Here is a 12,383-nt window from a genome sequence, read left to right as displayed (position 1 = left end):
CACTTCCCTAGCTTTCAAATGTTTCCCACCCCTCCAGGACCGGCTCCAGGCACCAGCAAACTCCGGCCACCTTTTTTTTTTTTTTTTTGCTTCAGCAGTTGCGCTCTCGGAAGGGGTTTTATTTTGCTTGGGGCGGCAAAAAACCTAGAGCCGGCCCTGCACGCCTCGTTGCTGTGCGAAGGACCCACACACATAGGAGAAGTGACTCACTGTCTAGAACGGGAACAGCAACACTAGCTAGACACAAAGTGCCACCAACTGTACAAAGATCTGACCAGAGGATTTTTCCTCCCTAATCTCTTTCGGTGACAGGGATCCTGTGTGCATGGCTCTCGTGTCGGTAGCACACCACAGACCCAGGTCAGACTGAAGCCTGAGGTTCAAGTTGATGGTGTCCCTGGAAGGACTACGGCAGTAGTTCTCAAACTTTTGTGCTGGTGACCCCTTTCAAACAGCAAGCATGTTGCTTATAAATTAAAACCACTTTTTATATATTTAACACCATTATGTATGGATGCAAAGCAGGGTTTGGGGTGGAAGCTGACAACTCACGATTCCCCATGTAATAACCTTGTAACCCCCTGAGGGGTCCCAACCCCCAGTTTGAGAACCCCTGGACTACGGGATGTATCTTACTTCCAACCAAGGAGAGAGTGAAACTCCCATCAACTCCAGCAGGGGCAGTATCGGGCACTTATTTGCTTTTTAAAAATTGTCTATGGTACCTGCCCATTGCTGTAGTATCAGGGTGCACGGTCATCAGCCAACAGCAGAGTCGTCCCCCTACAGCCCCAGGGCCAGACGCATGATTCCAAAAGGGTCAGGGGGCCACAGTCAGCCCTTTGGGGCAGATTCTCTGATCCATACCACTCAGCCAGCACTGAGAGCAGAAACACCTGCCAGACCTGCTGGAATTTCCTCTGCTTTGAGGGAGGGGAGTCTCCAGTGGGCACAGAGCCAGTATGTTCCCACATCACTGCTCCCACAGCCCCGGGTGCAGGTGGCATGTTGGGGTGCAGGGGGGCACATCAGACGTGGAAGGGGCAGCGGCTGTTGCAGGCTGTGCTCCAACTACCCCCAGCAGGAGTGGGGTCCCCAGGGGACTGATGGCAGCTAGTGCGGGTTAGGGTAACCCCCAGGCTGCTCTGCCCGGGGCTGGGGCGGAGAATTGGGAACTGGAACTGCTGGTTGCTCTCACCTTTCCCAGCAACTGTGTGGGGCTGTGTCCCCTCTAAGCTGCGCAGCTGCCTAAAAAGTGCCGTCCAGCAGGGCGAGATTCCTCTTCCCCAGCCCCGGCCCTGCCAGGGGAGAAGCTCCCCTCCCCGGCCCCAACCCAGGCCCGGCCCTGCCAGGGGAGAAGCGCCCCTCCCCGACCCCAACCCAGCCCGGCCCTGCCAGGGGAGAAGCGCCCCTCCCCGGCCCCAACCCAGCCCGGCCCTGCCAGGGGAGAAGCGCCCCTCCCCGACCCCAACCCAGCCCCGGCCCTGCCAGGGGAGAAGCGCCCCTCCCCGACCCCAACCCAGCCCCGGCCCTGCCAGGGGAGAAGCGCCCCTCCCCGACCCCAACCCAGCCCCGGCCCTGCCAGGGGAGAAGCGCCCCTCCCCGACCCCAACCCAGCCCCGGCCCTGCCAGGGGAGAAGCGCCCCTCCCCGGCCCCAACCCAGCCCAGCCCTGCCAGGGGAGAAGCGCCCCTTCCCGGTCCCAACCCAGTCCAGCCCTGCCGCGGCCAGGGGAGAAGTGCCCCTCCCCGGCCCTAACCCAGCCCGGCCCTGCTACGGCCAGGGGAGAAGTGCCCCTTCCTGGCCCTAACCCAGCCCAGCCCTGCCAGGAGAGAAGTGCCCCTCCCCGGCCCCAACCCAGCCCGGCCCTGCCAGGGGAGAAGCACCCCTCCCCGGCCCCAACCCAGCCCCGGCCCTGCGGCCAGGGGAGAGGCGCCTATTCCATGGCCCCAGCCCTGCCATGGGGAGAGAGAGCTGGGCGGACTCCTCTCTCCCCCCCATAGCCCCGGAGAAGGCCTGCACCCCAAACCCCTCAACCCTGGCCCCACCCAGAGCCCTCACCCCCCCCCGCTCCAGCCCTTAGCCCCCTCCTGCATCCCAGCTCCACCCCAGAGTCCGCAACCCCAGCCGGAGCCCTCACCCCCCCATACCCCAGCCCTGTGCCCCCACTCACACTCCAAACCCCTCTGCCCCACCCCCGCCACATGAATTTTGTTATGGGCACCAAAATGGAGATGATGTGGTGCCCATAACAAAATGCATTCCACACATGCGTGGTGAAAATCAGAGGGAGCACTGGTGTGGGAGCAGGGAGCCGTCCGGTGCCAGAGGCTGCTCTAGGCTCAGGCAGAACCAGTCAAGCCCCTGCCCTGCCCTGCTCTCCCTGGGGCTCCCAGCAGGGAAGCAGCTGACCGAGCAGCCAGAGCTACTCTCTTGTCCCCACCTCAATGCAGCACGCAGCCAGCAGGGGGTGCTGCCGAGCAGTTGCAGCAGGTTCTTGGAGTGCCCCTGGGGCTTCATGGGAAGCAATGAACCCAATCTTCTCCCCACAGTGATGGGGATTGAACCCACTGCCTCTTGTCCTGCCCTCTGTGGCAAGGGAGAACAACTTTTCTCCATCTGTTTTATGGCAGCCTTTCGAGTATTTGAAGAGCGCTCTCATGTCCCCTCTCAATCTTCTCTCTTCCAAACTAAACATACCCAGTTGCTTCAGAACTTTGCTCACCTGCCTGGTATTCCATCCCTTTGATCATCTTTGTCGCTCACCTCTGGATCCTCCCCAGTTTCTCTACATCCTTTCTATCCATTGGTGACCAAAACTGGACACAGTCCTCCAGCTGAGACCCAACCAGTACTGAGTAGTACTCTATCATCTCCTGTGACCTGCTCTGTTAAAGCAACCTAAACTCACGTTGGCTTTTTTTTGCAATAGCATCGCGTTGCTGACTCATGTCGAGGTTGTGATCCACCACAGCTCCCAGATCCTTCTCAGCAGTGCTGCTGCCAAGCCAGTTCTCCCCCAGTCTGTATTTGTGCATTTGGTTTTTCTTCCCCAAGTGGAGCACCTTACATTTGTCTTTGTTAAATTTCATTTTGTTGTCTATAGCCCAGTTCTCCAATTTATCAAGATCCCTCTGAATTGTAGCTCTATCCTCCAAAGTGTTGGCAACCCCCCTAGCTTTGAGTCATCTGCAAGTCTGATCAGTGTGCTCTCTAGTCCTACATCCAGGTCATTAATAAAGATGTTAAACAACACCGGACCCAGAACAGATCCCTGTGGAACCCCACTTGAGACCTCCCTCCAATCTGACATCATCCCATTAATAGTTACTCTTTGTTTGCGGTTCTTTAACCAATGATGTATCCACTTAATGATAGTTCTGCCAAACCCGCATTTCTCCAGCTTGCCTATCAGAATGTCATGTGGGATTGTATCAAAAGCTTTGCTGAAGTCCATGTACATAAATTATGTCCACCGCATTCCTCCTATCCCCCAAACCTGGCTGTTGGACCAGGTAGCAAGTTACCAGGATGGCTCCCATCCACCTCCTCCCACTTATGTGTAGCCAGGAGATTCTGACAACTTCATCTGGATGAGGATTTTGCAATTGCCATCTATGCCCTTGTCACAATGATGCAGTGTGCTCTATATTTTAAATCCATCTGGAAACCGAATCTGACATAAAAGTCGACCACCTGTTTGTGACGTATCTCACAGTGGGATCTGCCTGTGTGAGACACTTGTCTTCTCTCTGGAGATATTCCGCCACGGGGCAGTCAGCAGAGGGGCTTGAGCTAGAGTCTCCTAGATATAAATGAGAGGGATTTGCTGACAGGACATTCTCCGTGAGGGGCTGACACACAGCGGTGGTTCACTGCTCTATGGCAGCAACACCTGTCAGGCCTGACATACACACTACACCTAACATACTGTTGCTATGATATATACCCCAAATGATACAATGTAATGTACCACTGGAAAACTCACAGTCACTGATCATTAATATTAGTGTGTGGTGTATGTACAGGTAACATGCAAAATTACAAATGTGCTGGAACTATGTTCTTAAAATGGCGGGCAGGCAGGTCATAGGGTACCCCAACCTAGACAAAGGAATGTGGTTCCGCCAGCTTGAATGTATCTCCAAGATAAATCAAGAGATATTGGAAATGTTTTTACATAAACAAAGTCATCAAGCTAACCAAGAGAGGCACCAGCATGTATCAACTGATTGTATACAATATGACTGTATTATACAAGTGTATTGAATAAAATCTCTTATGAAAGCCTGTGACACACTGGTGACTAATATTAAATCTTAAAGTGTATTTCTACTTTTGTTTGTTTGTAACCCTATCTTCATTCCCTATACCTGGTATCAGTTAAGCCTTTTGTTTAATAAACTTATTTTTTTAATCTAAACCAGCTCAGTACTGTGATTAATGAGCTGCTGTTTCTGTCTCTTTAAAGGAGCTGCACATTTAATAACTGTGAATAATTTGGACAATTGTAATGTCAAGTTTGAACTGAACAAAAGTATTGTCAATGTTTTAGGCCTCAAACTTCCGCAAGTTTCACAAAGCGAACCTTGTAAAAATAGCTTTAAAAAGCAAGCGTTGCCAAAGGAAACAGACTTGTGGTCAAAACGCGCTGCAACCAAATAACACAAGATGCTGACTCCCACAAAGTGAGATAAGTTGTACCCCCTGGTTACATTAACCACATTTAAAACAATAAATTATACACTCAAAGCGACACAAGGAGATAAGTAAGCATAAATTATACAGGCAAAGAGACAGCACAGACCTCACTGAGAATTTGGCCTACTCTGATTGGTCAGTCTGTTTTAAAACACGGCCCAACAGACAAAATAAAAAAAACGAAGGCACAGGACTGTGTGTGTGTTGGTCATAAGGGAAACCTGACCCACACCCCCTGAACCGAAGGGACGTGCACTTCTCAACTGTCTGTACCTGGCCAGTGCGAAAAATGGCCGGCTGAAGGGTAACTATTTTCAGACGAATGCAGGGTAAGTTTATGGAGTAAAGAAGTCTAGTTGCTCGAGCTGAATTGATCTCAAGTCTGTATTGATACTATAGTGTTAAGAATAGTAGTAAATAGCTGATGAATAATAACTTTACATGTACTTGTCTTCAGTATAACTTGCCATTTATATTAATCCTTATTCAGTGTTGCCCTTTATTCTTGCTTTTCTTATTTTGTCTGTGTTGCCTTTATAGTCGAAAGTCATTAAAAACCTTTTTTGAGGAATAATCAGTAGTTTTAAATTTTCTTATACGGGCACTACTCAACCTCATTGCCACTTCCCACCACCCAACACAGATGTAATCACCCAGGGCACAACTAGGGCCCTGATGCGTGTCCCCCCCTTCCTTCATCTCTGCAATAACGTCTGTGTTCCAGGAGATGGCTCCAGAGGGAGTTTTGTGGAAATTTTGGACCAGATGGGGTTTGGGGGGTCATTCTGCAAAAACACAAACTGGGCAGTGGAAGCCAGGGTATGACCTGCATGCTTGTCTGCTGGCTAGTGATGTATAGACGGTGAAACATAGCAGCATAGCATTTAAGACACCCAGAGTTGCAGAGCAGGAGGTGATACAACCCCTTACTGGTCTGGGTTGAACCCCAAAATGTCACAGGGTGTCAACTTTGGACCTAAAAAAAACCCTATTTACTCCTCTTCTTGAAACCTTGTCCTGCCTTGGCTTGTGACTGTCCTCCCTGGCTCTTCTCTCTAATCCAGGGGTGGCCAACCTGTGGCTCTGGAGCCACATGCGGCTCTTCAGAAGTTAATAGGCGGCTCCTTGTCTAGGCACCGACCCTGGGGCTGGAGCTACAGGCGCCAACTTTCCAATGTGCGGGGAGTGGGGGAGGTTGTGTGTGTTGCTCACTGCTCAACCCTTGGCTCTGCCAGGGGGTTGGCCCTGCCGCCACTCCACCCCTTCCCACCCCCTCCCCTGAGCCTGCCGTGCCCTCATTTCTCTCCTCCCCCCCCCCCCAATCAGGAGGTGCCGGGAGAGAGGGGGAGGTGCTGCCGGCAGGTGGGAGGCGCAGGGGGGGGGGGCTGCTGACGTATTACTGAGGCTCTTTGACATTGTACGTTGGTAAATTCTGGCTCCGTCTCAGGCTGCCCCCCCCCTCCTCTAATCGATCCTTCAATGTGTCCCCGGGCGGATCCTCACCAGCCGGCGGGGGGGGGGTCCCAGGGCTGCGTCCTTGGTCCCCTCCCCACCCAGAGACCCCGTGCGCCCGCCGGACCCGCCGCTTCCCCCTGCGCCCTGAGGCCGCGCGGGTCGGGGCTCCCCAGCGCCGCCCCCCGCCGCGCGCGGCCAGACCGCGGGGCTCCGCCGGACCCACCTGTGCGGCCGGCAGCGCGCCCCTTCCGCTTCCGGTGACGCCATCCGCGTGCGCCGCCGCCGGGCCGGAAGTCGGGGGCCGTGGGCGGGCGCGGAGCGGGCCGCGATGCTGTTCTCGCTGCGGGAGCTGGTCCAGTGGCTGGGCTTCGCCACCTTCGAGCTCTTCCTGCACGTGCTGGCGCTGCTGGTCTTCTCCGTCCTGCTCGTGCTGAAGGCGGACAGCGGCGGCGCGGGGCTCTCCTGGTGGCAGGTTTTCATCCCCTTCTTCGCGGCCGACGGCCTGAGCACGTACTTCACCACCATCGTGTCCGTGCGGCTCTTCCAGGACGGGGAGAAGCGCCTGGCCGTCCTCCGCCTCTTCTGGATCCTCACCCTCCTGAGCCTGAAGTTCGTCTTCGAAATGCTGTTGTGCCAGAAGCTCGTGGAGCAGAGCCGGGAGCTGTGGTACGGACTCATCATGTCCCCCATCTTCATCCTGCTCCAGCTCCTCATGATCCGAGCCTGCAGAGTGAACTGAAGAGCCGGGGCAGCGGGGATTTGAACCTGCCCCCCCGTGAGAGGAGCACTGCCCCGCCCCGCAGTATTAACCCCCAACCGAAGAGTTCATCGAGCTTCGCCGCTTGGTTTTCGGCAACTTTCTAGTCATTCTCTTTGGCCATATAGGTCTGAGGTGTGAGAAGAAGCTTTTGTACTTGATTAAATTATTACATAAGGTTGGCCCCGTGTTTTCCCAAAATAGATATTTATGTTGTGTCCTTCATCTAAGGTGCATGTCACACCTTGGTGTTAACGTTCACAATGTCATGAAAGGCAAACATAACCTGCTCATGTCACTTGTTTTGTAATAAAAATGTACAGCTGCTATTTAGTCGTCTCATTGATACGCTCTCTTCTTTAGAAAGCCGGTACTCATAACCTTTGCCTGGGAATGGGTGTTACTCTAGGGCTGACTGTGCCTTGACCAAGAAATTTGGACCTTGACAAAAAATAATTGACTATCCCTTCCCATTGGGTTAGTTAAGTCTGCCACAGACTTCTTTGCAAAAGTCAAAATGACAGCCGAAAAGCAAATGCAGCTGTTGGTGTACCAATCCCCCACAATCAGCTTGTGAAAAACTGTGCTCCAATATGTATGCAGGGTTCATGTAGGGTGACCAGACAGCAAATGTGAAAAATCGGGACAAGGGGTGGGGGGTAATAGGAGCCTATATAAGAAAAAGACCCCAAAATCGGGACTGTCCCTATAAAATCAGGACATCTGGTCACCCTAGGTTCATGACAGATGGGGTTAAAAAACAGTCTTTATAGAACAAGAACTGAAGCAGTTTGACAGGGGTGTTTTCTGTGTAGATCAGTGTGTTGAATGTAGGTACCACAAGAAACTCCCAGTTCAGAAGACACTCTGGATTGTCAAATAGCCTGATGTTCTGAAGTGTGGGTTCATCCCTTACTCTGCTTTGAGAGTCTCATGATTGCAGCCAATGGGAATATTTCCCCCATTTCATAGCTACTTCAGTGCCTAGGGTCAGTGGCTATAAAGTAACTGGCTGTTTTCCTGTTTGCCATGAATTTGAGATAGCCCTTTAACATTATTTTTAGTGTCATTCGTTTTGTGTACTCCATTTCTGTTTGGAGGATGGATCATGTTCTGCTCAGCTGTTATGGTGCCTCTCAACTGATGTTTGATACTGCACTTTGTGGCTTAGTAACTGTTCCTATGTGCAACTGCCGTGTCTTGGAGACTGTAGTCACTCTTCATATTTGGGAATATAAACCTTGTTTGCATGTTCCCAAAATTTTAAAATGTGGTCTATGTTAATTTCCTTTGTATTTGGAGGGGTTCTGCTTCCCCGTCTCTCCCCCGCTGTGCTCCTTCAAATGTGGTGAGTGAACGATACAGGGTCTTAAGTTTTGTTGCAAATCCAATTGTTATTTTCTTCTTTTTAAAGTATTTCTTCTGTTCCTCCCCTTCCAGCCATTTATTTATTTATTTATAAACTGGTTCCAGGTGCGTCTAATACAGGAAGCTTTGCAGCTGTATATATTCCTGTAGTGTTTTTCAAGGCAGTAACAGGCAGGTCATCAGCATCTCATGATCTTTATTTCATGCCTGTGAACTGCCGAGGAAGTGCTACTGTACTAGAATGTTGCCTTAGTACCCAAGGAAAACATGCTGAGATTTTCCCACTAGACAGAAAGTTTCATGGGCCTGAACTAAATGGAAAGCCCTGCATTGGACCAGGTAAACCTATCTAGGAATGGTACATGGGAGAGATGGAAAATGACCCATTACATTACACCCAGGCAGTCCTGTCCCCTCCGAGGGGTGGCTGTGTGGAATTGGGACACTGCCAGGCAGTCCGGCCCCCTGCCTTGGCAGGGGCTGTGTGGAATTAATCAGTTCCCCTCTGCTGTCACACCAGTGTGCATGTCCTGCTTTTGCACCCTGCTGTTACACAGTTGAGTCCTTGGCCCACTGGTGCCATGCAGTCTTTGCTAATAGATCCTGGCTGTATGGAATTCAGAGGGACCCCTTGGTGGTAGTGCTTTGGTTCCCATACCATGGGATATGCACGGGATTAATACCTTGATGGCTGGATGATCTTGATAAAGCAGAAGTCCAGTGTGTGCGGAAGGTTTCCACGCATTGTTATCAGAACTAAACAAGCACTACCTGCTGAGTGCATTTGACTATGCATGGTGATCACATTAATTTTCATTCTGCAAACACAGACTGGTGTTAGCCCCCACTTCAATGATGCCTACAAGGACCTAACCACCTACTAACAGCCAGGCAGCAGGTTAACGTGGGAAAGTGAAAATATCTGTATATCATTTGAGCTTTGTAGTGTCAGGATGTGGCAAATCATTAGCCCTCCCCGCATCTCCAAACTCTCGCTCGTTTTGTTTCCTTCCGAGTGTAAGCTCTTTGGGACAGAGGCAGGTCTTTTGTACAGCAGAATGCTGATGTTACCCAAAACAAACACTAAATCTTCCTGCTTTGCAGAAATTTCTGTGCAGCTGAGCATAATTGGTCTGTGCAGGCATGCCAAAGTCCCTGTGCTTAAGACTCACTAACAGGAGTCTGAGGGAACTGGGATTGTTTAGTCTCCAGAAGAGAAGAATGACGGGGGGATTTGATAGCAGCCTTCAACTACCTGAAGGGGGGTTCCAAAGAGGATGGAGCTCGGCTGTTCTCAGCGGTGGCAGATGACAGAACAAGGAGCAATGGTCTCAAGTTGCAGTGGGGGAGGTCCAGGTTGGATATCAGGAAAAACTATTTCACTAGGAGGGTGGTGAAACACTGGAATGCGTTACCTAAGGAGGTGGTGGAGTCTCCTTCCTTGGAGGTTTTTAAGGCCTGGCTTGACAAAGCCCTGGCTGGGATGATTTAGCTGGGAATTGGTCCTGCTTTGAGCAGGGGGTTGGACTAGATGACCTCCTGAGGTCCCTTCCAACCCTGATCTTCTATGATTCTAACAGGATCAATGCCTCCTGCAGTAAACAAAGGGCTGTTTTTCTACCTTTTCTGTATGAGGAAGTGAAACCGCTCTTGTTTAAGCAGCAGGCTGTACCTGGGAGTGGCTCATTAAAGACTGCAGGTGCTGAAGCTGAGGTAGGTACCAGTACAAAGATCAGTTATATAACTTCATGTAGACACATGCTGTCAGCAAGTTCTCATAGAGTGTTAAGATTTCAGAATGGATTGTACATAACTCCAGCTATGTGAGTCCTCTTATCTGATGCATGGCTAAATGATTACATGAACTCCTGATTATCCAAAGAAATTGGGTGTCAAGGATAATAATGCCTTTACTACAACTGGAATGGCAAAGGCTGGTGCTGTATGTTCTGGTGCATGAATAATAAAAAATGCATGAAAGGTCATAGGCAAATGTTTCCTGTTTTCCTATGTGTTGATTTCTAGCAGCATTTTGCTGACCCAGGGCACAGTAAGACTTTGCCTTCATCCCCACCATTGCTGTTCAGCTCCCAAGGCTGTCCCTCTCTGCCATTATGGTAAACAGCACCCACTGCTGGAGACATGCTTGCGCCACCACAGGCTTGGCTCCAGGAGACACACCAGGGAGCTATGGCGTGAACAGAAGTGAGGCCTCGGGTGGCCTGGTCACACTCGCACCTGTACAGACAGGAAGCTGAGGAGAGCGCTTCTTGGGGCCTGCTTTTCTTTCCCCCACTTTTCGACAGCACAGGCATGTGTTGGAGCAGCATGTTCCTCGTTATGCTGGCCAATCAGAGACCAGAGGTGGTGTCCGAGAACCTGTTTCCTTCCACCTTCTTTCGAACAGAAGAGTGTTGGGTTTTTCAGGCTTGGTGTGCAGTACACTTTGGGTGGGCCAGGCTCAGGAAGTGTTGATCGTACAGAGCTAATTCTTACATGCCTGCTCTGGGTTTAAACCTTAGAAAAATGAACGGAGGCCAACATTTTCCAGTTGGGATGTCCCAAGTCAGGCACCTAAATGAACGGGATGGTACTTGGAAGTGCGTAACCAGGCCTCAGCTCCCTTTGATGGTAATGATACCTCCCATTGAGCTCTGTGCCTTTCACATCAGGCCAATTACTTAGATCCCCCAAGGAATTTTTTTTGGAGAGGAGGGGATTTCCAGAATCATGTAAGTGAGCTTGGAGCACAAAGTCCCAATGACTTGTAATGGGGTATATGCTCCCAACACCCTGGGGTGCTGTTGGAAATCTCACCCCTAACTCTAGGCACCTGTGGTGGGAAAATGTTAGCTTTCATCTTTTTCTAAAGGACAATTGGATGGAGCAGTCACTTTATTTCCCCCTGCAGCATTCTGCATACTTATTGCCCATATTCTCTTCTCCTCTCCTCTCTTAGTTCAGGGAAATGAGCCCTCAAAAGATAGCCTTCATCGGCCACGGTGGCTGCCTTTTAACCCCTAATGAGAGTGGGTGGGTCCAGATCTGGACTGAGGTTTTTCAACAGCAGAAGAGCTAGCGTGTGGAGGAGCAAAGCAAAGAGCAGGTTGCAGGAGCTGACTCTGCAAGTTACACTCCAGGGATGCGAGGGAGCATCCCGGCCAAGGAACTTGCAGGATTGGGGCTTTTGTTTGTAACTACTAGGTACTTCAGTGGAGCTGGGGAGGCTGAAGTTAAGGAGAAATGTTCCTTTTTCAGGTCCTTTGGTGCTGGTACAGAGGCTGTGTGCAGAGTCACCACTAATGAGACAGTTCACTCATTTGGTTACCAACGTCCACCTCAGCTTGATTCCTGTTCTGCACAGAGCCACTGAAAATCTCCTACTTTCCCTTTGAAAATAGGCTGCTGGCTGGCAGTTAGGCTTGTCTACACATGGAGTTAATCCAGAATAGCTATTATGCTTTAAATCCACACTCTACCTTAATCTGAATGAACTTTCAAATGTAGACAAGCCCTTTGAGTGTGTGTTTGTGGGGCCATGATTGTCACAGTGCCCAGTCTAGTTTTCTCTCATCTGAACTGTAGCTTTGTACCACGAAAGAACCATTCCATTTCCTTAGAAGATAAAGAAGGTTGTTAAATGAGCAATGACTCTCTCCCAGCAATACAACCCAGCTCCTTATGAAATCTGTTCTCTCCAGTTAATAAGAATCATTAGGATTCTTGAGCCTAGCCTGCACTAGAACAGCGGCTCTCAACCTTTCTGGACTGCACCCCTTTCAGGATGGGTCTTGTGCACCCCAAGTTACACCTCACTGAAAAACTATTTGCTTACAAAATCACAGATAAGAAGACAAAAGTGTCACAGCCACCCTGTTACTGAACAATTGCTGACTGTCTCATTTTTCCTATATTGTCTAAAATAAACCAGTGGGAATATAAATATTGTAGGTGCATTTCCATGTACAGTACATAGAGCAGTAGAAACAAGCCACCGGCTGTATGATATGCTCGTTTGTACTGATTTCGCTGGTGCTTTTTGTGTGGCCTGCTGTAAAGCTAGGGAAACATCTAGATGAGCCCATGTACCCCCTGGAAGATCT

The 12,383-nt window shown here is 50.6% G+C and overlaps 2 protein-coding genes across 2 annotated transcripts in view; one reads left to right on the top strand and one right to left on the bottom strand.

Moving 5' to 3' along the window:
• Positions 1 to 6,445, bottom strand: part of NDOR1 (NADPH dependent diflavin oxidoreductase 1) — a 44,896-nt gene extending 38,451 nt beyond the window's left edge. The window contains exon 1 of the mRNA XM_054007452.1: positions 6,379 to 6,445. The gene's annotated coding sequence lies outside the window, so the exon portion shown is untranslated. The remainder of the gene's footprint in view (positions 1 to 6,378) is intronic.
• Positions 6,446 to 6,483: 38 nt separating this feature from the next.
• Positions 6,484 to 7,241, top strand: TMEM203 (transmembrane protein 203). Its single transcript, XM_054007453.1, has one exon. It carries the CDS (start codon positions 6,484 to 6,486, stop codon positions 6,892 to 6,894), a length of 411 nt encoding a protein of 136 aa, XP_053863428.1. The 3' UTR covers positions 6,895 to 7,241.
• Positions 7,242 to 12,383: the final 5,142 nt, after the last annotated feature.

Source organism: Malaclemys terrapin, chromosome 17 (assembly GCF_027887155.1).
Source record: "Malaclemys terrapin pileata isolate rMalTer1 chromosome 17, rMalTer1.hap1, whole genome shotgun sequence".
NCBI classification, from domain to species: Eukaryota; Metazoa; Chordata; order Testudines; family Emydidae; genus Malaclemys; species Malaclemys terrapin.
The sequence above is the reverse complement of the archived record's forward strand: the minus strand, read 5'-3'. Positions and strand labels throughout refer to the sequence as shown.